The sequence below is a fragment of the Bombina bombina genome, chromosome 3, assembly GCF_027579735.1.
Source record: "Bombina bombina isolate aBomBom1 chromosome 3, aBomBom1.pri, whole genome shotgun sequence".
NCBI classification, from domain to species: domain Eukaryota; kingdom Metazoa; phylum Chordata; class Amphibia; order Anura; family Bombinatoridae; genus Bombina; species Bombina bombina.
In genome coordinates this window covers 1152045247-1152069167 of record NC_069501.1, presented here as the reverse complement: position 1 = coordinate 1152069167, position 23921 = coordinate 1152045247, and the positions used below count along the sequence as shown (strand labels likewise).

General features: G+C 37.8%; 1 protein-coding gene across 1 annotated transcript in view; it reads right to left on the bottom strand.

The window, feature by feature from the left end:
- The window catches only part of C3H11orf65 (chromosome 3 C11orf65 homolog), a 127380-nt gene extending 105470 nt beyond the window's left edge, over positions 1–21910 (bottom strand). The window contains exons 1-3 of the mRNA XM_053705059.1: positions 21838–21910; positions 19862–19970; positions 5860–5952 (exon numbers count right to left, since the gene is read on the bottom strand). Of these exons, the coding sequence (XP_053561034.1) occupies positions 5860–5952; positions 19862–19963 (195 nt within the window). The 5' untranslated portion in view covers positions 19964–19970; positions 21838–21910. The remainder of the gene's footprint in view (positions 1–5859; positions 5953–19861; positions 19971–21837) is intronic.
- Positions 21911–23921: the final 2011 nt, after the last annotated feature.

Here is a 23921-nt window from a genome sequence, read left to right as displayed (position 1 = left end):
GCCCGGATAGAAGACTTCTTCAGCGCTGCTTGGAAGATGACATCGCCCGGATGGAAGACTTCTTCAGCGCCGCCTGGAGGATCACTTCATCGGATGGAAGATTTCTTCAGCGCCCCTTGGAGGATCACTTCTGCCGCTCCGGATCTCCTCTTCAGTTCCATCGGTGGCTCGGCTGAGTGAAGACGACTAAAGGTAGGATGATCTTCAGGGGATTAGTGTTAGGTTATTTTAAGGGGGGTTTGGGTTAGATTAGGGGTATGTGGGTGGTGGGTTTTAATGTTGGGGGGGTTGTATTTTTCTTTTACAGGCAAAAGAGCAGTTTTCTTTGGGGCATGCCCCGCAAAAGGCCCTTTTGAGGGCTGGTAAGGTAAAAGAGCTTTCAACTTTTTTTAATGTAGAATAGGGTAGGGAATTTTTTTTATTTTGGGGGGCTTTGTTATTTTATTAGGGGGCTTAGATTAGGTGTAATTAGCTTAAAATTGTTGTAATATTTTTTAAATGTTTGTAACCTATTTTTTTATTTTTTGTAACTTAGCTTTTTTTTTATTTTTTGTACTTTAGTTAGTTTATGTAATTGTATTTAATTGTAGTTATTTGTATTTAATTTATTTAATGATAGTGTAGTGTTAGGTTTAATTGTAACTTAGGTTAGGATTTATTTTACAGGTAATTTTGTATTTCTTTTAGCTAGGTAGTTATTAAATAGTTAATAACTATTTAATAACTATTCTAAATAGCTAAAATAAATACAAAGTTGCCTGTAAAATAAATATAAATCCGGGGGCGGAGCCTACACTCAATGCGGCAAGACGTGTCTCAATGAAGCTCTCTGAGACAAACACTAATTATAGGAGCTATTCATTGTAAAACTTGACATTTCCTATACTGTAGCAGCTTTCTACTACTATTACCAGCTAAGCTCTAAGAGTGGATAAATTTGACAAAGTTTATGCCAACGTTTTTTGAGTCAGCTACGTGACACACTTCTTCCCAAGATCTGCAGCCATCTTGAAAAACTTCTGCACCTTCGCAGTGAGTCTAGAAATTGAAGAAGTGCCTGCAAAGGATTTGGAGCGTAGGTCTGGGGCTGCCGCAATATTACCCCCCCCCCTGAATTCCGGGGTTACGATATCCTGAAATAGGATACCCAGCAGTCATATACAGACTGTTTTCTTCCTACAACGAGAGAACCACTATTAACGCAACAGTATCGTTATAAGAGACTACCCTGCTATAGGACCTATTCCTAAACAGATGAGCACAAATGGAGGCCCTAGCAAAGTGGGAGACACATATACAAAGCCTACTACAGGAACACTTCCATGACCTAGAGAGAGATATATGTGCAATCCTTGCTACACATGCTCTAGAGATTGAGGAGAGCCTGGATATCATCTCGACCGAGAGGGCTTATAGGGGAGAGGCCCTCTCGACTGCAACCCAGACCCCAACAAGCTTGAGCTTAGAAAAGTCCCTCCGGACTGCACCAGGGGCCCATGAGCTACCCGGAGATGTGTCCCACATCATAGTGCCTACTAGCCTCTGGCCGGATCGCAAGTTAGGTAGAGAGGATAACGCGGCAGTCATAACAAGTGAGGGGGAGACCCACAAGGATCTATACTCCGCATTCACTTTTTTAACAGAGCTGACCGCTGCCACGAATACCACCACAAAGATAGGTATGACTACACATGTGGATCAGAGTGGAGCTTGTACGCAAAGACTGGACCCGGTCTGCCTTCCTTTAACGAGTGATGATGAGGACATATCAGGAGGGGGTTTCCATTTAACCACTGAAGCTGAGCCTATGTCGGTAAAGGAGCATTTGCTGCGATATACCAAAAAGCAGCTGTACTACCCGACTCAGATACTGTGTGGAGACCTGGCTGTGAGATCACTTCGTTTGGTAGCTTCACAAAAAGACTTGAAGGACGCTTCATTTTGTTTACAATACCCACCCTTCATACCCACGGTGGTAAGATACTCTGAATTGCAGGGACTGATTAGTACTTGGAAGGTGGGAATAGGTTAGATCATTCGGAAAGTCCAGGGTCACTTTAATACCAATTGGTCAATACTAAACAAATATGGCTGAACTATGTAGGTCTTAACCCACTGTCATAACTAGCCCATTTGTAGATAACATGTGGAAGGCCCTGGTTTTAATGTTTGACTAGTTCAATTTGTTATTATGTGTGTAATCATTTATCACTATGCATTCTCTCTCCCTTCCGATATGTTATCAAGGAAAGAAGATTTTAATTCTGTCAATGTAAATGTATAGCAGTGGGATAAGTATGTTGTTTGTTACATACAGGGAGTTTTTCAAAATGCTGCCAGCACTAAGCGTTCAGGGATCATACTCCATTCTGTCTAGGGTGTAACATGGCAATCTACATAACACACTTTCAGGATAGGTGTAGCCTATCATTGGGGGTTCTTAGCATACAATTGAGGTGGAACTCTTGTAGGTTTTTTTTTTGGGGGGGGGGGGTTTGTTTTTTTATTTATTTGATGTTCCTTTTTCTCCCACAAAGGACCTCCACTCTCTCAAATAGAATAAAGTTGTTAACTTTTGTCCCACGCACCAAACCCTCCCCCCATTTTTTCCAAAGTTTCATTGGTAGATAACTATACACAAAACATACCTAAATTTTATTTCCCTTTGCATTTTGAAGTTACATTACTCCAAACTCTCTGCTAGTGTCTGGGGAAGTTTACACTATTTAAAGTATGTATTATGGTCAGGTGGCCTTTAAGTGAAAGATCTAAATGTCTCTTACTACTTGTCTATTCCAAGAGGTTCTCCATATAACTAATGATACATTAGTGAGCCCTGCGATATCCTATATTACAATGCTTTCTTTGTTTAGAGTACAGCTCTATAAGGCTATTATGTCATTAACATTTGTTCAGTGTACTATTTTATTTAAAAATATATAAAAATTGAAAAATGAGGTCAATCATCTGGGACCCATGAGTGGTCTCCTTGGATCAAAGGTAACCTCTTGTGATTTTGCTTTACATTTCTGAGGCCCAAGGGTGGCCTCTTATGTTGTTGTTTTTTAGGAGGTTTGCTCATTCTTTGGCATACTGCTTTTATTGTATTTTCTTTAAATTTCTTTTCAGATGTATTCATTGTTAACTGGAAATTGTCTTTTCATACAAATAATGTGCTGTTTACATCTGACACTGTTTATATTCATGTATGCTTTATTTTGAACCTCTAATAAAAACCATTTTAAAAAAATAAATAAATAAATATAAATCCTAAAATAGCTACAATGTAATTATTAATTACATTGTAGCTATCTTAGGGTTTATTTTACAGGTAAGTATTTAGTTTTAAATAGGAATAATTTATTTAAGTATAGTGTAGTGTTAGGTGTAATTGTAACTTAGGTTAGTTTTTATTTTACAGGTAAATTTCTCTTTATTTTAGCTAGGTAGCTATTAAATAGTTAATAACTATTTAATAGCTATTGTACCTAGTTAAAATAAATTGAAAGTCACCTATAAAATAAAAATAAATCCTAAGATAGCTACAATAAAATTATTATTTATATTGTAGCTATATTAGGGTTTATTTTAAAGGTAAGTATTTAGTTTTAAATAGGATTAATTTAGTTAATAATAGAAATATTATTTAGATTTATTTAATTAATATTTAAATTAGGGGGTGTTAGGGTTAGTTTTAGACTTAGGTTTAGGGGTTGATAAATTTATTACAGTGGCGGCGGTGTAGTAGGGGGCAGGATAGGGGTTAATAAATGTATTATAGGTGACGACGGTGTAGGGGGGGCAGATAAGGGGTTAATAAATTTAATATAGGTTGCGGCAGGGTCCGGGAGCGGCGGTTTAGGGGTTAAACTATTTATTTAGTTGCGGCGAGGTGCGGGATCAGCAGGATAGGGGTTAATAACTTTATTATAGAGGGCGGCGGTATAGGGGGGGCAGGATAGGGGTTACTAGGTATAATGTAGGTGGCGGCAGGGTCCGGGAGCGTCGGTTTAGGGGTTAATACATTTCTTATAGTTGCGGCGGGGTCAGGGAGTGGTGGCTTAGGGGTTAATATGTATAGAGTAGCTTGCGGTGGGCTCCGGGAGCGGCGGTTTAGGGGCTAATACATTTATTTATTCGGGGTACATGTTAGGGTGTTAGGTGCAGACATCTCCCATAGAAATCAATGGGATGTCTGGCAGCAGCGAACATGAACTTTCGCTATGGTCAGACTCCCATTGATTCCTATGAGATCCGCCATCTCCAGGGCGGCGGATTGAAAACCAGGTACGCTGGGCCGGAAAAGTGCCGAGCGTACCTGCTAGTTTTTTGATAACTAGCAAAAGTAGTCAGATTGTGCCGCACTTGTGTGCGGAACATCTGTAGTGACGTAAGAATCGATCTGTGTCGGACTGAGTCCGGCGGATAGAAGCTTACGTCACAAAATTCTACTTTTGCCGGTGTCTAGCCTTTGATAACTAAGGCGAATCAGCCTCGCCACAAATACGCTGCGGAATTCCAGCATATTTGAGGTTGACGGCTTGATAACTACCCCCCTGTGACATAATACAGTGAGTATAACAGACTGTGACATAATACAGTGGGTATAACAGAATATGACATAATACAGTGAGTGTAACAGACTGTGACATAATACAGTGAGTATAACAGAATGTGACATAATACAGTGAGTATAACAGAATGTGACATAATACAGTGGGTGTAACAGACTGACATAATACAGTGAGTATAACAGACTGTAACATAATACAGCGAGTGTAACAGACTGTGACATAATACAGTGAGTGTAACAGACTGTGACATAATACAGTGAGTGTAACAGAATGTGACATAATACAGTGAGTATAACAGACTGTGACATAATACAGTGAGTGTAACAGACTGTGACATAATACAGTGGGTGTAACAGACTGACATAATACAGTGAGTATAACAGACTGTAACATAATACAGTGAGTGTAACAGACTGTGACATAATACAGTGAGTGTAACAGAATGTGACATAATACAGTGAGTATAACAGACTGTGACATAATACAGTGAGTGTAACAGACTGTGACATAATACAGTGAGTGTAACAGAATGTGACATAATACAGTGACTCAGTGAGTATAACAGAATGTGACATAATACAGTGAGTATAACAGACTGTGACATAATACAGTAAGTGTAACAGACTGTGACATAATACAGTGAGTATAACATAATGTGACATAATACAGTAAGTATAACAGACTGTGACATAATACAGTGGGTATAACAGACTGTGACATAATATAGTGAGTATAACAGAATGTGACATAATACAGTAAGTATAACAGACTGACATAATACAGTGAGTATAACATAATGTGACATAATACAGAGAGTATAACAGAATGTGACATAATACAGTGGGTATAACATAATGTGACATAATACAGAGAGTATAACAGAATGTGACATAATACAGTGGGTATAAAAGAATGTGACATAATACAGTGATTATAACAGAATGTGACATAATACAGTGAGTATAACAGAATGTGACATAATACAGTGATTATAACAGACTGCAACATAATACAGAGAGTGTAACAGACTGACATAATACAGTGAGTGTAACAGACTGTGACATAATACAGTGAGTGTAACAGACTGTGACATAATACAGTAAGTGTAACAGACTGTGACATAATACAGTGAGTGTAACAGACTGTGACATAATACAGTGAGTGTAACAGACTGTGACATAATACAGTGAGTATAACAGACTATGTCATAACAACGTAACTATATGTAAACATATATATATATATATATATATACAGTATATATGTGACCACATAACGTACGTACCTCCTGGGGGTTGATGCATTTTAGCAAAAGCCGTGGATCCCCTTTGCCTTTAAAATTGATGAGATTTTTGTAGAAATTAAAAACTTTAATATTCTAAGGAGGGAAAAAAAAAAGTTTTAGAATTTTCCCACCTGGAGAAGACATGTTCAGAACGTAGTTTAATTAGGGAATATTTAAGATGGCCAACCGCTTTCTAATTTGACAATAAGAAATAAAAAGTATACAACACCGTGTGCTGTGATATTTAAAAAGCAGATGAATCTCCAAATAATTCTTCGATGTAACCTCAAAAAATCATAGTGTAAAACTGTTTAAAAGGACATTGCACACTAGATTTTTCTTTGCATAAATGTTTTGTAGATGATCCATTTATATAGCCCACCTGGGAGTGTTTTTGTAAAAATGTATAGTTTTGCTAATTTATAATAACATTGTGCTGATTTTCAGATACCTAACCAAGCCCCAAAGTTTTATATGTATACTGATGTCTACAGACTCCTGCTGTTCCTGTTTGTATAATCTGTATTTTCATATGCAGGGAAGGGGGAAGTGTCTGCTCTTCATGTTTTCTCAGCCCCTTTCAGTGGGTGTCTTAGCCTTACCTCCTCAACCGTGCTAAACTGGAAGCTTCTTAGTAAGTTTTTAAAAAGTTTTATTTGCAAAACAACTGTCACCTCCCTTATTAAAGGGACAGTAAACACCAGAATTTTTGTTGTTTAAAAAGGTAGATAATCCCTTTATTACCCATTCCCCAGTTTTGCATAACCAACACAGTTATAATAATATACTTTTTACCTCTGTGATTAAACTGTATCTAACCCTCTGCAAACTGCCCCCTTATTTCAGTTCTTTTGACAATCAGTGCTAACTCCTAGGAGCTTCACGTGCATGAGCTCAATGTAATCTATCGAATATAGCCATTTATTTGGATAAAGTATTGAGACCCCTGGTGGAGCAGTCATGTTCCTTTATTAAAGACACCAATGATTTTTTGATTAAACTAGATAATTTACAATTACAGACGGACAAATATATTTTGTTTAGTCTAGATGTTAGTAGCCTTTACACCTCTATACCTCATGCAAGTGGGATTGGTGCAGTAAGGAATGCTTTACAGTCTAAAGGTGTCTATTCGGCTGACAGGATTGACTTTCTTTTACAGCTATTGGAGGTTATTTTATATAACAACTACTTTTTATTTGAAGATTCTTTCTCCAATTGCAGGGTACTGCCATGGGCTCCAACGTCGCCCCTAATTATGCCAATATTTATATGAATTTCTATGAGGAAAAATTTGTATTTGAACATCCACTTTTTCATCAGTATGGCGCCACCTGGTGGCGTTATATTGATGATATTTTTGTGGTTTGGCTGGGCGACGTTGGGGCCCTGGAGTCTTTTGTTGCTGATCTTAATTCATCTACCACTAATATCACACTTACTTTGGTCAGCAGTGAAACTAAAATCGATTTTTTGGATGTGTCAGTATTTAAGAATGGTAATGGTTTCCTTACTGACATTTACACAAAGAAAACTGACCGTAATAGCCTTTTGAGCTTTAACAGCGCTCATCACCCATCTCTTGTTAATTCCTTACCATGGAGTCAGATGCTACGTGTCAAGAGAATTGTGGCTAAGGATGACACTTCTAAATTGAGATTAACAGAAATGGGTGAAAAGTTCTTGAAACGTGGTTATCCCCTAGATTTGGTTACTAAAACTATTCAGGATGTTTTACCTTTGCAGAGACAAGATCTTTTGAAATCTAAACCTCCTAAAACTGACCAAAGCAGAATGACTTTTGTCTCTGAATATTGCAGACAGAGTAAATTAATTACAAAAATTATTCGCTGACATTGGGGCATTTTACAGAGATGCAATACAGAGATAAAAGAATTTCAGCAATTTCCTATGCCCGCATTTAAAAGGTCTAAGAATCTACGTGATATTCTAGTCAAAGCTGATTTGGGCCCCAGTAAAACCTCTAGGCAGACTTACATCACTAATAAAAACCTAGGTTGTTTTCCATGTCTAGGCTGCAGCAATTGTGGGTCTATTATTAAAAGTCCCCATTTTTCACACCCACACACTGGTTATAAATTTATTTACAGAGATTTTTTTACTTGTAATACGAAATTCGTGGTCTATCTCATCAAATGCCCTTGTGGGCGTGTCTATGTGGGGGAGTCAACTAGACGCATAGGGGACCGCATTACGGAACATAAAAGCAATATTAGATGCAAGGTACAATCTGCCCCTGTAGCCCACCACTTTCTATCTGCAGGTCATCAGGTCAACCAACTTAGGTTCCAGGTTATCGAGCAAATCCGCACCCCCAGGCGTGGGGGTAATAGGGAGCTATTGCTCAAACAGCGTGAAACATTTTGGATCTTTAAGCTCGATACCCTGGAACCTAAGGGCATGAATAGAGAGATTGATTGGAACCCCTTTTATTGATTGGACTCTTAAGTTACTATTTAAGTCAAATTTTCTTTGGTTAAGTAACTTGTTATTATTTTTGTTTATTAGTTTATGTAACTTAATTGTTGCTTTTATATTCTGTATCTTAGATCTCTATGACCATTGCCTGTCCTGATTCCTTGAGTGGAAGTTGCTGATTCTGAAGTGATATAAGTATACTGCTAATTGTACACTGTTTGTGATTTATTTTTAGTAATAATGAGCCATTTATTATTGTATCTATAAAATCTACCTATTTAGGCTAATCCACTGTGGTTGATAGTTGTTACATTATTACAATATATATTATCAATTTTGATATTAAGTATATATATATTTAAGTATATCATAGTTTTTTGAGGCCTCTTAACTGTTGTTTTTAAATTTTTCATTCACACTTATTGTGACACAAGATGGCGCTATATACATATTATGTGAAGCTCTGAGAATGTAAGGGTTAAAACTCCCAGGTATTTGCCTATAAAACACAGGTGTGTAATGAGTGATGTTATCACATGATTAAGGGGCACGGCCCCGAAACGTCGTGACTTTGTTTGTTCCTGTTCCTTTTGTATATAATAAAATAAGGAATTTTTTGCAAGGAGACCACCTTGTCTGTTATCTATATGAAACACATAACTAACGCCATCTAGTGGTGAACAACTGTCAAAATACTTTCAGATTAGAGGCGGCCTTCAAGGTCTAAGAAATTAGCATAAGAACCTCCTAGGTTTAGCTTTCAACTAAGAATACCAAGAGAACAAAACAAAATTGGTAATAAAAGTAAATTGAAAAGTTGTTTACATTTTTTTTACTTGACTGTCCTTTAATGTATTTCAACACCATAGATGACTCTCACCCTTTTCCTAATACAGCATTGGAGGCCCACATAATTGTTCTCTTAAAACTGAATAATCCCTCAGAATGCCCTTCAAATTATCATCCCTTTTTGCTACTAAACTCAGATACAAAGATTTTCTCCAAATTATTAGCAAACAGATTCAACGCTCTCTTACCATACCTTATTCATCCAGACGAAGTTGGATTTGTACCCGGCAGGGAGGCGAAGGGCAACACAGTCAGGGCTTTAAATGTGATTTTTCACGTTTAAAATCATAAGATACCTCTAATTATATTGTCCACAGACACGGAGAAAGCCTTTGACCGTGTTGCCTGGGACTTTCTCCAGACCACCTTAGACATCATGGGTTTGGACCGGGTATACTACAACGCATATTTTCACTATATACATTACCAAATGCAAGGATACTTACAAACTGCATTTTATCTGACTTGTTTCAGATAACAAATGGAACCCAACAGGGGTGCCCACTGTCCCCAATATTATTTGCTTGTCTCATTGAAACCTTAGCAACGAGGATCAGAGCACACCCCGACATAAAAGGTATCCATGTTGGAAACTAAAGCTTCACTATCTCCCTATTTGCGGACAATATATTATTTTCCTTAACAAACACAGTACTCTTTTTACCCCTCCTAATCACATAATTCCAAGTATTCCACTCACTCTCAAATTTCTTAATCAACATATCAAAATTGGAGATCTTGAATGTTACCCTAGACCCTACCACACTAATTAAAACTAAACAATTAACTCTATTCAATTGGTGCCCCCGTTCCCTCAAATATTTAGGTATATTTCTTACCACCTCCATCGACGCTCTAAACCAATAAACTACAGAAAGATAAAAAATGAAATTATAAGAGAATTATCAAGCTGGAGGTCCAAAAAATTATCTTGGTTAGGGTGCATAAATCTAATTGAAGTAGGTACAGGACTGCTATCCCACCAATACCCTACACAGTTTAATGATTTCCCAATCTTGTGGCTTATAGACAAGGAACAAATAAAATCCCAGGAAACTTTGATACAGCAAGGCTTTCCTTACTTTAACAAATGGTTTGTATACAGACAAGCTTATAACTTCATTAAAACACATCATCTATCTATGAACATGACCAGACCCCTAACCATTTCGAAATAATATGTATTGAAGAACCTCCACTTAGTCACACTTTATCCCTGCAATATAAGATATAAATAACACCTTTACCGGGACACACCTTTCCATATATAGAAAGCTGGGAAAGGGACCTTGGGACCATTATACTACCACAAAAAAGCTCTATAATACTTCACTCTACTCTAAAAACTTCTATATCATCCGTCGCCTTAGAAATAAACCTAAAAATTCTCCATAGATGGTATTATATCCCCCAAAAATTACATCGCCTTTTCCATAAAGCAAAAAACACTTGCTGGTGCTGTGGCCATGTTAACAGTGGCATGGCACATAGATGGTGGTTGTGTAACTCTATTCAAAACCTTTGGAGATCAGTCATAAGCGAAATAGAAGACATCCTAGATATTCAGTTCCCTCTAGATCCAGATCTAGTTATTGAATAAACCCCCCAAAATAAAATATACACCATTTCTTAAGATATTCTTTAGTATGACCAACAGCATAAAAATATCTACGCCCCATAATGTTGTTTTAGGGAGAAAAATACTTTTTTCCTGAAATCTCACTAAAAATTGTAATTTCTATTAAAGGGGTTGAACCAGCTGAGCCAAACAGATGATCCTGTTCCCTATACATAAATGTGAAGGTTTAGTACAAGCTGTAGCATATGAAAGTTTTTTTTTATCTTATGTTTATTTTTTATCGTTTGCGTCTCGTGAAGAAGCACCTGGGGCTTAATGGTTAAATGCTCCTCTGGGCTTTATATGATCTGATTACTGGGAATTAGTAGAACAACACCCATATTTCTGCCTCAGGTACTCATTTGATACTCTGGTTAACATGTGAACAATGTGAAAATGAAAGTCTATGAACCATTAGTACAATAAAAAATATCTAAATGAAACTTCATGACTCAGATAGTGTATGTCATTTCAACCACCTTTCCAGTGTACTTTTATAATCAAATGGGCATCATTATCGTGGTATTTTTTGATGAAGAGCATACCAAGGTAGGCTCAGGAGCATACACGTGCCTTGAGCACTGTATAGCAGTAATGTTTGCAACAATAATTGCAAAACTGTTATAGTTTGTTAGAAAACACTGATGACCTCTAGTATTCAACGGCGTATAATGTTGTTAAAGATACTACTGCAATAAAGTGCTCAGAACATGTGCACGCTCCTAAGCCTATTTAGGTGTGCCCTTCAACAAAAGAGAAAAATACAATTTGATAAAAGAAAAAAATTGTAAAGTTGATTGAAATCACATACTCTATCTGAATTATGGAAGTTTAATTTTGATTATCATGTCCCTTTAGGCACCTCGTTAGACAAATCAATGAGGGAGGACTCTAAAATTATAAACAGTTTATCAGCCAAAACTAAACCTACACATCCTAATACCGCTCAATAGAAACACAGGAATCTCCTCTTTTAATTGAATGGTCACATGATACTCTAGATATTATACAGCTGATGACATCAAATGACAGTTGAGTAAAAAAGTGGAACATACTGAAAGTATGTTTGTTCCACAGGAAAAAAAATAAATCCATACAACCATGAGAACCTTCGTTTGAAAGACACTCATTCGAATAAAGTGGTAACACTGCCTTCTAGATGTCATGTATATTATTTTTTTACTATTTACCTATGAAATTTAATATATGGATATCCAAGTGGGGGTAAACTTGTCAAATCTGACAACAAGCTTGGACTCAAAGAGAACTGTTTCAGCATTTCTTTAACCACAACATTTCTCATGGTTAAAACATAAAAAGGTATGTTCTTATTTGTTACCCCTTTTGATTTGTATATATATATATACAGGGAGTGCAGAATTATTAGGTAAGATGTATTTTTGAGGATTCATTTTATTATTGAACAACAACCATGTTCTCAATGAACCCAAAAAACTCATTAATATCAAAGCTGAATATTTTTGGAAGTAGTTTTTAGTTTGTTTTTAGTTTTAGCTATTTTAGGGGGATATCTGTGTGTGCAGGTGACTATTACTGTGCATAATTATTAGGCAACTTAACAAAAAACAAATATATACCCATTTCAATTATTTATTTTTACCAGTGAAACCAATATAACATCTCAACATTCACAAATATCCATTTCTGACATTCAAAAACAAAACAAAAACAAATCAGTGACCAATATAGCCACCTTTCTTTGCAAGGACACTCAAAAGCCTGCCATCCATGGATTCTGTCAGTGTTTTGATCTGTTCACCATCAACATTGTGTGCAGCAGCAACCACAGCCTCCCAGACACTGTTCAGAGAGGTGTACTGTTTTCCCTCCTTGTAAATCTCACATTTGATGATGGACCACAGGTTCTCAATGGGGTTCAGATCAGGTGAACAAGGAGGCCATGTCATTAGATTTTCTTCTTTTATACCCTTTCTTGCCAGCCACGCTGTGGAGTACTTGGACGCGTGTGATGGAGCATTGTCCTGCATGAAAATCATGTTTTTCTTGAAGGATGCAGACTTCTTCCTGTACCACTGCTTGAAGAAGGTGTCTTCCAGAAACTGGCAGTAGGACTGGGAGTTGAGCTTGACTCCATCCTCAACCCGAAAAGGCCCCACAAGCTCATCTTTGATGATACCAGCCCAAACCAGTACCCCACCTCCGCCTTGCTGGCGTCTGAGTCGGACTGGAGCTCTCTGTCCTTTACCAATCCAGCCGCGGGCCCATCCATCTGGCCCATCAAGACTCACTCTCATTTCATCAGTCCATAAAACCTTAGAAAAATCAGTCTTGAGATATTTCTTGGCCCAGTCTTGACGTTTCAGCTTGTGTGTCTTGTTCAGTGGTGGTCGTCTTTCAGCCTTTCTTACCTTGGCCATGTCTCTGAGTATTGTACACCTTGTGCTTTTGGGCACTCCAGTGATGTTGCAGCTCTGAAATATGGCCAAACTGGTGGCAAGTGGCATCTTGGCAGCTGCACGCTTGACTTTTCTCAGTTCATGGGCAGTTATTTTGCGCCTTGGTTTTTCCACATGCTTCTTGCGACCCTGTTGACTATTTTGAATGAAACGCTTGATTGTTCGATGATCACGCTTCAGAAGCTTTGCAATTTTAAGAGTGCTGCACCCCTCTGCAAGATATCTGACTATTTTTGACTTTTCTGAGCCTGTCAAGTCCTTCTTTTGACCCATTTTGCCAAAGGAAAGGAAGTTGCCTAATAATTATGCACACCTGATATAGGGTGTTGATGTCATTAGACCACACCCCTTCTCATTACAGAGATGCACATCACCTAATATGCTTAATTGGTAGTAGGCTTTCAAGCCTATACAGCTTGGAGTAAGACAACATGCATAAAGAGGATGATGTGGTCAAAATACTCATTTGCCTAATAATTCTGCACTCCCTGTATATATATATATATATATATATATATATATATATATATATATATATAAAAAAAAAATATATATATATATATATATATATATACCAGTGACGTGCAGTGACGTCAGAGGCTGGTGAGGCAGTGGCAGGATACGCCTTCATTCTTTAGATATCCTTTGTTGAAGAAATAGCAATGCACATGGGTGAGCCAATCACATGAGGTATCTATGTGCAGCCACCAATCAGCAGCTACTGAGCATATTTAGATGTGATTTTCAACAAAGGACATCAAAATAATGAAGAAAATTAGATATTAGATGTAAATTGGAAAGTTATTTAAATTTGCATATGGGTTTCATATGGGTTTCATGTCCCTTTAAATGGTGTCTTGGAAAACTGGTCAACTTAGTAAACATCTGATTTTAGTCTAAAAGGATTGTAACAGAAACTCTTGACAGATAACACAATGCTTGCTCTGATTATGAGATCTAGAAATCCATGCCCATTAAAATATGTTTAAAACATACATTTTACTTTAATGCTGCAAATTATGCTTATAGATTCTTTCATTACATAAGGGATGAGAGTCAGAGGGGGAGGAAGAGAGACAGAGAGAGAAAGAGACCATGAGGGAGAACAACACATAAGGAGAGAGATGGATAGATAGAGAGAGACACACACACACAAGGGGGGGGGGGGAACCACTGCATTTTAAAGTAATAAAACAGCAGAGCTACAGAGAGTTCAGAAAATTAGTCTATAATTTAGTGTGAAGTACAGAGGCAAGCTGCTAAGTTAGTGGGTGTAAAGTTTGAGTAAACAAAATACAAAAACGGTCCTTTGCTGTAAAAGAGTAAAAAAAACACTAAACCACATTCATTAAATTATCATTTTCACTAACAGAATCCCTTACAGTAAAATCTTACTTTAATAAGATGTGGGTGAAACACTGCTCTCTGTGCCTCTATTCCTGCTCTGTATAAGGATTCAGGAAGTGACAGTGGCACATTCCACTGCACTTAAAGGGGAAGAACAGAACTCTCTTTTTTACTTTAGCAAAGCTGGCAGCTTCACAGGACAGCAACAAAATATATGAAAGTTGTTTTTTTCCGTTTTTGTTTTGTTTTATATGATTTAACATCCAGCCCCAACCCTATGTTCCACTTACTAATGCCTCTCGCTGGATTGGTTCAGCCCAAATAGGACTGCCTCAAATAAGCAGTTAATGGGCCATGCAATGATCTTAACCACTTTCATCCAGTAGATGGCGCAGCATGTTGTGTAATGGAGAGGCACAAGCAGGTCTGCCCACCATTACACAACATGCTGCGCCATCTACTGGATGAAAGTGGTTAAGATCATTGCATGGCCCATTAACTGCTTGTGCCTCTTCATTGCACAACATATAGCTGTGAGAAAAAAAAATGCTGGGAAAAAAAAATTACAATTTTTTTTTTAAAGCCAATAAAAAAATATATATTTTTGCCCATATGAGAGGTGAAGCACTGCCTCACCTGCCTCTAGTGACTGCACATCACTGATATATACAGTTTATATATATATAAATACAAAGAAAAAATATTCTTCTAAGTGAATAACATTGGAATGTGAAATATACATATTAGCGCACTTGAAAAAACTTAATTGGGTTTGCGGCAACATGTTGGGTGTTAATTTTCGCACTCTATTGAAGTTGATGGGAGAATACATTAATGCAGTGCCGATATTGTAACTTCTGCTTTTTGCGCGCATCAGATTAGCACGAAAGCGAAAACTTTTTATATGCACGGTACCTGACGTGCAAAAAGCTGAAGTCAAGCGCAGTTAGCACGCGAGCGGGAGCAATAAAAAGTGCTTCACTCATAATCTAGCCCTTAAGAGTTTAATGTCCCTTTAAGATAAACACTTTAAATACATTTCAAATGGTCCAATTTTACTGGGAGGCATTTCTCCACCATTTCTCCACTGTGTATGCCTTGAGGAAGAGGGAGATGGAGGTTCCCTTTTTTTTTTTATAAACCTTTTTTCCCCTGGAAGTCATTACTTTTACCCTCTAACTCTTTTTTCTCTCTATTCCTATTGATATGCCGGCTTACTTATAGGAGTAGAACACTCTTGTTCTGGTTGCAGTTATGTCCCACTAGTTTGCTACCATCTAGCAATTTGGGAAATTGATAAGAGCCAATGATGAGAAAAGTACTCAGGAAATATCTTCTTTTTTTATATAAAATTATTGTTTGGGTGGTGCGTTTTGGAATAAGATGAATGTAGATGTTCATGATTCATCTTCCTTTTTAGGAAACTCTTTTTCTTGATGGCACTGCTACACAAAAGTGTTTATAATAGCCCATAAAGAAACAATATGCTCAGATACGCAAGGCACTCACATAGAACTTAATAGCTAAACATAACAGCTCTTGATCCCATTGCTGTTGTGAAAGGGTGTAAGAAATAATTATATCCAAAGTGATTTAACATAGAACTGTCATTAAATTAGTACTGTGTGTTATTACCAATGTTCCCTCTCTTACACACGCACACCCTCTCTTACACACACAGACACACACCCTCTCTTACACAACCACAGACACACCCTCTATCACACACACAGACACACACACTCTCTTACACACACACACAGACACACAACCTCTCTCACAAATACAGACACACACCCTTTCTCATACACACAGACACACACCCTCTATCACACACACAGGGACACACACCCTCTATCACACAAACAGGGTATCACACACACAGGGACACACATCCTCTATCACACACACGGACACACACCCTCTATCACACACACAGGGACACAACCTCTATCACACACACAGAGGGACACACATCCTCTATCACACACACAGGGACACACATCCTCTATCACACACACAGGGACACACATCCTCTATCACACACACGGACACACACCCTCTATCACACACACAGGGACACAACCTCTATCACACACACAGAGGGACACACCCTCTATCATACACACAGGGACACAACCTCTATCACACACACAGAGGGACACACCCTCTCTCACACACACAGACACACACCCTCTCTCACACACAGACACACACCCAGACATGTACAGACACATACCCAGACACACACCCTCTAACACACAGATGCACACTCTCACACACACAGACATACACAGTCTCTCTCTCTCACACAAACACTAACCCACTCCCCACACAGATAAACAGACTCACATACACACAAATATGCACTTACACAAACTCAGATATAATCTCACACACAGATATACACACACTCTCTCACACAGATACACACTCTCACACACAATTACACTCACACAGATACACTCTCTAACACACATATATGTACTCTTTAACACAAACTCACACAGATATACACTCTCACACATAAACTCTCCTTCACAGAAAGGCACTCACACACAAACACAGATATACTCTCAAACCCTCTATCACACACACTCACACAGACACACTCTCACTCACGCACAGAGACATACACAGTCTTTCTCACACATAAACCTTTCATGATTCAAATAGGGAATGTAATTTTAAACAACTTTCTAATTTACTTTTATCATCAAATTGCCTTGTTCTCTTGTTATTCTTAGTTGAAAGCTAAATCTAGGTAGGCTCATATGCTAATTTCTAAGCCCTTGAAGGCCGCCTCTCATCTGAATGCATTTGACAGTTTTTCACAGCTAGAGGGCGTTAGTCCATGTGTTTCATATAGATAACATTGTGCTTATGTACGTGCAGTTATATAAGAGTCAGCACTAATTGCCTGAAATGCAAGTCTGTTAAAAGATCTGAGATAAGGAGGCAGTCAGCAGAAGCTTAGATACAAGGTAATTACAGAAGTAAAAAGTATATTTCTATAACAGTGTTAGTTATGCAAAACTGGGGAATGGTAAATAAAGGGAATATCTATCTTTTTAAACAATAACATTTTTGGTGTTTACTATCCATTTAAGCTTCTAACTGCTGGGTCAGGGTAAGGAATTCTATAGGCCCTTAGTCATGTATGCATACATGACTAAGGGCCTATAGCAGGCCTGAAACGATGTAGTTTTTCTGTGGACCCTATGCGAAATAATAAAGGTCTATTTTAAAAGTTTTGGTGGCTGGAACAACCTTTTGTTTGTTTGGAGTATCAGTGGGACGTGGCAAGTCCTGGGTTCCGTGCCCCACAAGCCAAAGGTATAAATGTGCTGTTTTCCAAACTACTTGTGAAGATTGTCAGGGTAAGGAATGGCTTGTTATACAAAAGCACAGTTTCTTGGATTCACTAAGGATGGAGAGATGAGTGAGTCTCAGTAATAAGGATGTAAGATATTTCATAGGAGAGGGAAGACTGGACTGCAGAACTTTATCTGATCTTATTAAAGCTAGGGGAGTGCTCAGAAAATTCAGTGCGCAGGGATGCCCCGGGTTTACACAAGGCACAGATGCTTGTGAGTTGCAACCAAATCAAATTTAATCAATTGTGAGGGGTGACCTTTTCTAAAATAAATAAATACATTAGGCTAAATAAACAAACACTCTCACATAGCTATAATGATGATGCTGTACAGCAAAGCCATACCATGACCAATTTAGCATCATACATATAATACTCAAAGGGATGTTATACCCAAAAAAAAAATATTTCTTGATGCTGATAAAAGCTTGGATGGTCCTTTTCCTCTTTGGCCTAGAGAACACGACGGCCTTTTTTTTCCAAAAACGATTTGAAATGTTGACTTGTTGCACCTCAAATCACACGATTCCACTGTGCTACTGTCTATCTCAGATGAGACTCAGCCCAGAGAAGTCGGCAGCGCTTCTGGACAGTGTTGATGTATGGCTTCTGCTTTGCATAGTAAATCTTTAAAGGGACACTAAACCCAATTTTTTTCTTTAATGATTCAGATAGAGCATGCACTTTTAAGCAACTTTCTAATTTACTCCTATTATCAATTTTTCTTCATTCTCTTGCTAGCTTTATTTGTAAAGCAGGAATGTAAAACTTAGGAGCCGGGACTTTTTTGGTTCAGCACCTGAGTACCGCTTGCTGACTGCTGGCTAAATGTAGCCACCAATAAGCAAGCACTATCCAGGGTGCTGAACCTAAAATGATTCACATTCCTTGAATTACTTAATTTTTCTTTCTATTGGCCACTAGTGACTAAATGTGTTCTTTTTTGCAGTGTCCTTTAATACCTCTAGAATTCCTCTATGCTACAAAGTCACTCTAACAATAATGATAACACATTACCCATGGACCGCAGGAGAAAGGTGCAGCACAACAGCCTACCTGTACTGGGGGCTCCTGTTTGCTGACTCCACTTCAGCACAGAGGTTCCTTACACATCCACCCTATCTGCTCTGTGCTCTATCTATAAGCCTGCGCGCTGTAGCGCTTAGTGTAATACACATGAGCTTTTAGAGTGAGGGGATAGGGTAGCCACATAAATATACAGTAAACAGCTAGTGGAAGGCCTCTTGCTGGTGACACGCTGCGTCTCCTTCAGAAGTCCGGAGTAATCCCCACAATTGTTTTTAAAAATAAACTTTTAAAAATGCCCAAAAAGGCCAAAAAACTCTGCCTTAAAGGGACATGAAATCCCAAAATGTGTCTTTCATGATTAAGAGAGGGAATACAATTCCAAACATTTCAATATACTTCTATTATCTAATTAGCTTCATTATTTAGATATCCTTTGTTGGAGAAATAGCAATGCACATGGGTGTGCCAATCACATGAGGCATATATGTGCATCCACCCATCAGCAACTACTGAGCCTATTTAGATATGCTTTTCAACAAAGGATATCAAGAGAATGAAGCAAATTAGATAATAGAAGTAAATTGGAAAGTTTCTTAACATTGCATGCTCTTTCTAAAATATGAAAGAAAACATGGGGTTTCATGTCCCTTTAACCTCCTGTGTGCAATTTTAAATGCTCTGTGCACTCCCTTTGAAAAATGTGCACACCTTAGAGGGAACTGTAGTTATTACAGAGATTACGGTGTATAGTGAACATAACAACAATGACATGGACCTCTGGTATTTATTTGAACACAAACTTCAGAGGGTTTGTCTGAAAATAACTTGCCTATCTTTCCAGATTATATGGTGACAGTAGTTTGGTTTATGGGCTAAGCAATAGGTAGGTCATTGGCAGCTACTTACTATAAACCTCCGGAAGGCTCGCTGTATTACCCGTGCTGCTTTGTCCAGCTCAACATCAAATATATTTGCATAGTTTGCAATGTAATCACTCGTTTCTCCCATTTCTTCTCTGTAATGCAAAAACATTGATTAAAACAGCTCATTGAAGCTTGCTCTGTATAATAATGTTAATATTTTGATTTCTATTGTGAGACCTGACCTCTGAACTAGTATAAACTAAATATCCAGTCATTTCTGGTACCTACGTCCCCTCTAAGGTATGTGTGTTTGCCTAAATTTGTAAAACGCTTTTTTGTTTCTATCTTTTTTTTTTTATTGAATATATTTTAGATTTAGTTATAATTTTCCAAAAGAAACATAAACAGTAGTAGTAGTAGATTAAAATACTGAGGGATGCTCAGAACTGTTGTATAATATAAGACAGGGCTTGACAAACCCAGGAGCCTGGGAGCCACTGGCTCCTAGAATTTTACCCCTGGCTCCTAACTTTTTGGGTTATTCTCAATATATCTATATACAAATCAAAATGTCTAAAAATATGACTGGCTCCTAAATATTCTTACTGACTCCTAATTTGGATGGAGAAACTTGCAGTGTTACAAGACAATTTGACAGTTTTTGTTATTGATATGGGTAGATACATCTGAATTCCACGCTAGTTTAGTATATGATGGGAAGCCTGAAGACTTGTGGGAGGAGAGAATGGAGTAATAGAAGATAAGGTAAGGGCAGAGTGCATAGCTTTTAGAATGAAGTTGCCTTATGAGTTTATCTTTTTGTATATATAGAGATACAATGGTTTAACTGACCTTATTGAAACTATGGTTTATAAAAACCTACTACTTAATCTGCAATCTCAGGACTGTGGGGAAATAGGGATTATATAATGTAGGGATAGAGTAAAATGTATGTATAGACACAGGGCTAGCAACATTGTGGCAAAAGAATTGGCTTTATAATTAGGCAAATAATGAAGTTTTACACATGGTGCTTGCCAGATAGGTTATTATGCAGCATTGCAATCTGCTGTTCATTGTCTTACTTTATACCTTTTGAAAGCTTTGACAAGCAGAATCAATTTGAGGTTGCTTAAAGTGATGGTAAACGTAGCCCTTTATATAAACATCTGAAATGTTAGTGGTATTAAAGATGGACTTTAATTCATTAGTAGTAATAAAGATAGGCTTTAACTTACTTTTTAATGTAACGTTGAAATTCAAATACACTGTGCTCCTGCCTGCCGCCCACTTCAAAAGTAATTTTTTTTGTGAGCTAACGGTTTGAACTGTTCTCCAATTGGCACTCTAGCCATACGGCCGAGAGCGACGATTGGACAAAAGTTCAAACAGCTCACACAAAAAAAAGATACTTTTTAAGTGGGTGGTGGTAGCTACATTAAAATGTAAGTTAAAACACATCTTCATTACAACAGATTAATTAAAGTCCATCTAAAATATCATTCCATATCTGTTTATACAAAATAGGGAAAATTTACCATCACTTTAACGAGGGTTTGTCAAATAGTGTGAGCCAGGGAGATACTGTATCTACATAAATTCTACTGTTAGCGCCTAACATTTTGGATTTTATAGCTATATTTTGCAGATGCCTTTGTCTGGCGCCTTAAAATATATGTGCGTGGCTCCCTGGCTAGCGATGAATTTGTTATCCTCTGCCTAATAACTTTTATCAAGAAATAGTAAAAAGTTTTTGCTTAATGTCCTAATAATCTCATGAACTTTTTTCATTAAATTTAAATATATATATATATATATATATATAAAAAAAAGTGTCTAACTTTAGGAGGGTCTAAACATAACCGTCAGAATCTGAGTAAAATGAGCACGAGCATGATTACTGGATGCGGGCGCCCATATAGCATACATATTCAATCCATCTATATAGGAGGATCGTCATCTTATAGCGTAAGTACGAGCAACCCCTTTATAACGGAGTTGTATGTATCAATATCTTACCTGTCTGCAGCCGTGGCGTCCCGTTGCTATAGCAACCAAATTCTGGAACGGATGTGACGTAACATTTTAGGTGTTCGAGCTTTTAGCTTCAAACGTTGGTATAAGTTGACTGTGGTGTCTTTTTAAACTTAATAGGTAAACATAGTATATTTTTGTATTTATCAGTTGAGTATGGGTTCTTTTGGAAATATATAATGATGAACGTCAAAAAGTAAAGCCCAAAACAAAGATGGTAGCAGCTAGATTCCATCCCGCTAAAGGACATTCTGACATCACAGCAGTCACGTGACTGTAGGGAATCACATGGTAAAGAGAGTGGAAGGCTCAAAAAGCAGAAGGGCTGGAGACTCAAATCATCAATAGAAAACTGGCCAGGATTTTACCTGGGTTCATTTTGAATTTGAAAGGACCACGAATGTTGGCAAAGGAGTGAGAAGAATATGTGATTTTATGAACCAAGAAGCTGGGATCCTGAATTCATTATATTGTCACTATATTTCTTAACTGCCTTGTGTATAATAATCTTGTTGATCATTATTGTTCATAATTCTTTGTGTGGTGGTAATGTTACTACCACACATTACTACAAACTACACTATGATTGACAACAAAGGGATTATGGAAGGGAAGGTGTTAATCCCTGTGTTAATGGTATAAAGGGGCATTATTCTCTCTCCCTGTGTATATATACATGTCTGTCTGTGTCTATGTATGTGCATTTCTCTGTGTCTTGTCAATCTGACAGATAGAGACACATAGACAGGTACACACGTGTCTTCTGTATGTCTCCCCTCTGTCACTCTTTTTTTCTGTCACTTGGTCTGTGTCTCACTCACTGTCACACTCTTTCTTGCTGTCTGTCTCTCTGTGTCTCTTGCTGTCACTCATGCTTTTTTTCTCTTTCTTTTGATGTCACTGGCAAGCTGTGTCTCTCTCTTGCTGTCACTCTCAGGCTTTTTCTCTCTCTCTGTCACACTCTCTTGCTGTCACTCTTGCTTGTTTGTTTATTTGTCACTCCTTTTTAACTCTCTACCTGTCACACTCTCTCTCTCTCTTGCTGTCTTTCACTCTCGCTGTCACTCTTTCCTTGTCTGCTTATTTGTTACTCCTTTTTCACTCTCTACCTGTCACACTCTCTCTCACTCTGTCTTTCTCACACTCTTTCTCTCTCTCTCTCCCTTTTAACTTTCTATCTCCTTTTTATTTTGTCTCTTCTCTCTCCATGCCCCTCATTTGCTGATGTCTCTTACTTTCCCCTTCTTCCTCCTTGCAGTGTGTGTAATGACAGTTGGAGTGTGTGTAGGGTGTAACAGGAGAATACTAGTAAAAGAGAGAGAGCAATGGCATTTAGACTGTGGGACGAGAGGGATGGTGGCACAAGAATGTATTGGTTGGGTGTTGGATTATGTAAAAAAGCAGGTGTGTTTGTGGGTGGGTGGGTTGCAGGGTCATATCAAGTGTACATATGTGGGGTGGGTAGTAGAGTTGTAACTAGTATCCCATTTTGTATGTGTGAGTATATATATATAGAGAGAGAGACAAAACTCTTCTTTTTTCACAGATCTAAAAAAGATATTCAAGTTTTTGTCTGTATAGCAGAAATTGTACATCTTTAATAATAAAATAAACAGTGTGTTATGTGCATGATATATTAGCAATTAAGCTACTCATTGCCAAACACATGCATACGTTTTACAGGTCCTTGACACTGCAGAGCTGCCCAATAATACACCTACTGAAAATCTGAGAAACTGCGATATGCACTGAGTGGTGACGAGATTTCTGGTCTCCTCTCCCACTGGTGGCTGCTCATGTGAGACTCACTGTAGCATTAAAAGGATATTGTGCACTAGATTTTTCATTGCATAAATGTTTTGTAGATTATCTATTTAAATAGCCCATCTGGGAGTGTTTTTGTAAAAATATCAGTATCTGTGTATATTATTCTTTATAGTATTGTCTATTACATGCAGTTATATGAAAAACGATCGTCTGGGGTTGTCATGTTCCTTGTTCAGAGGAGAATTGCCTGGTATTTCGGGGCTGGACTGACCATGTTGGCGGGATCAGACTGATATACTACA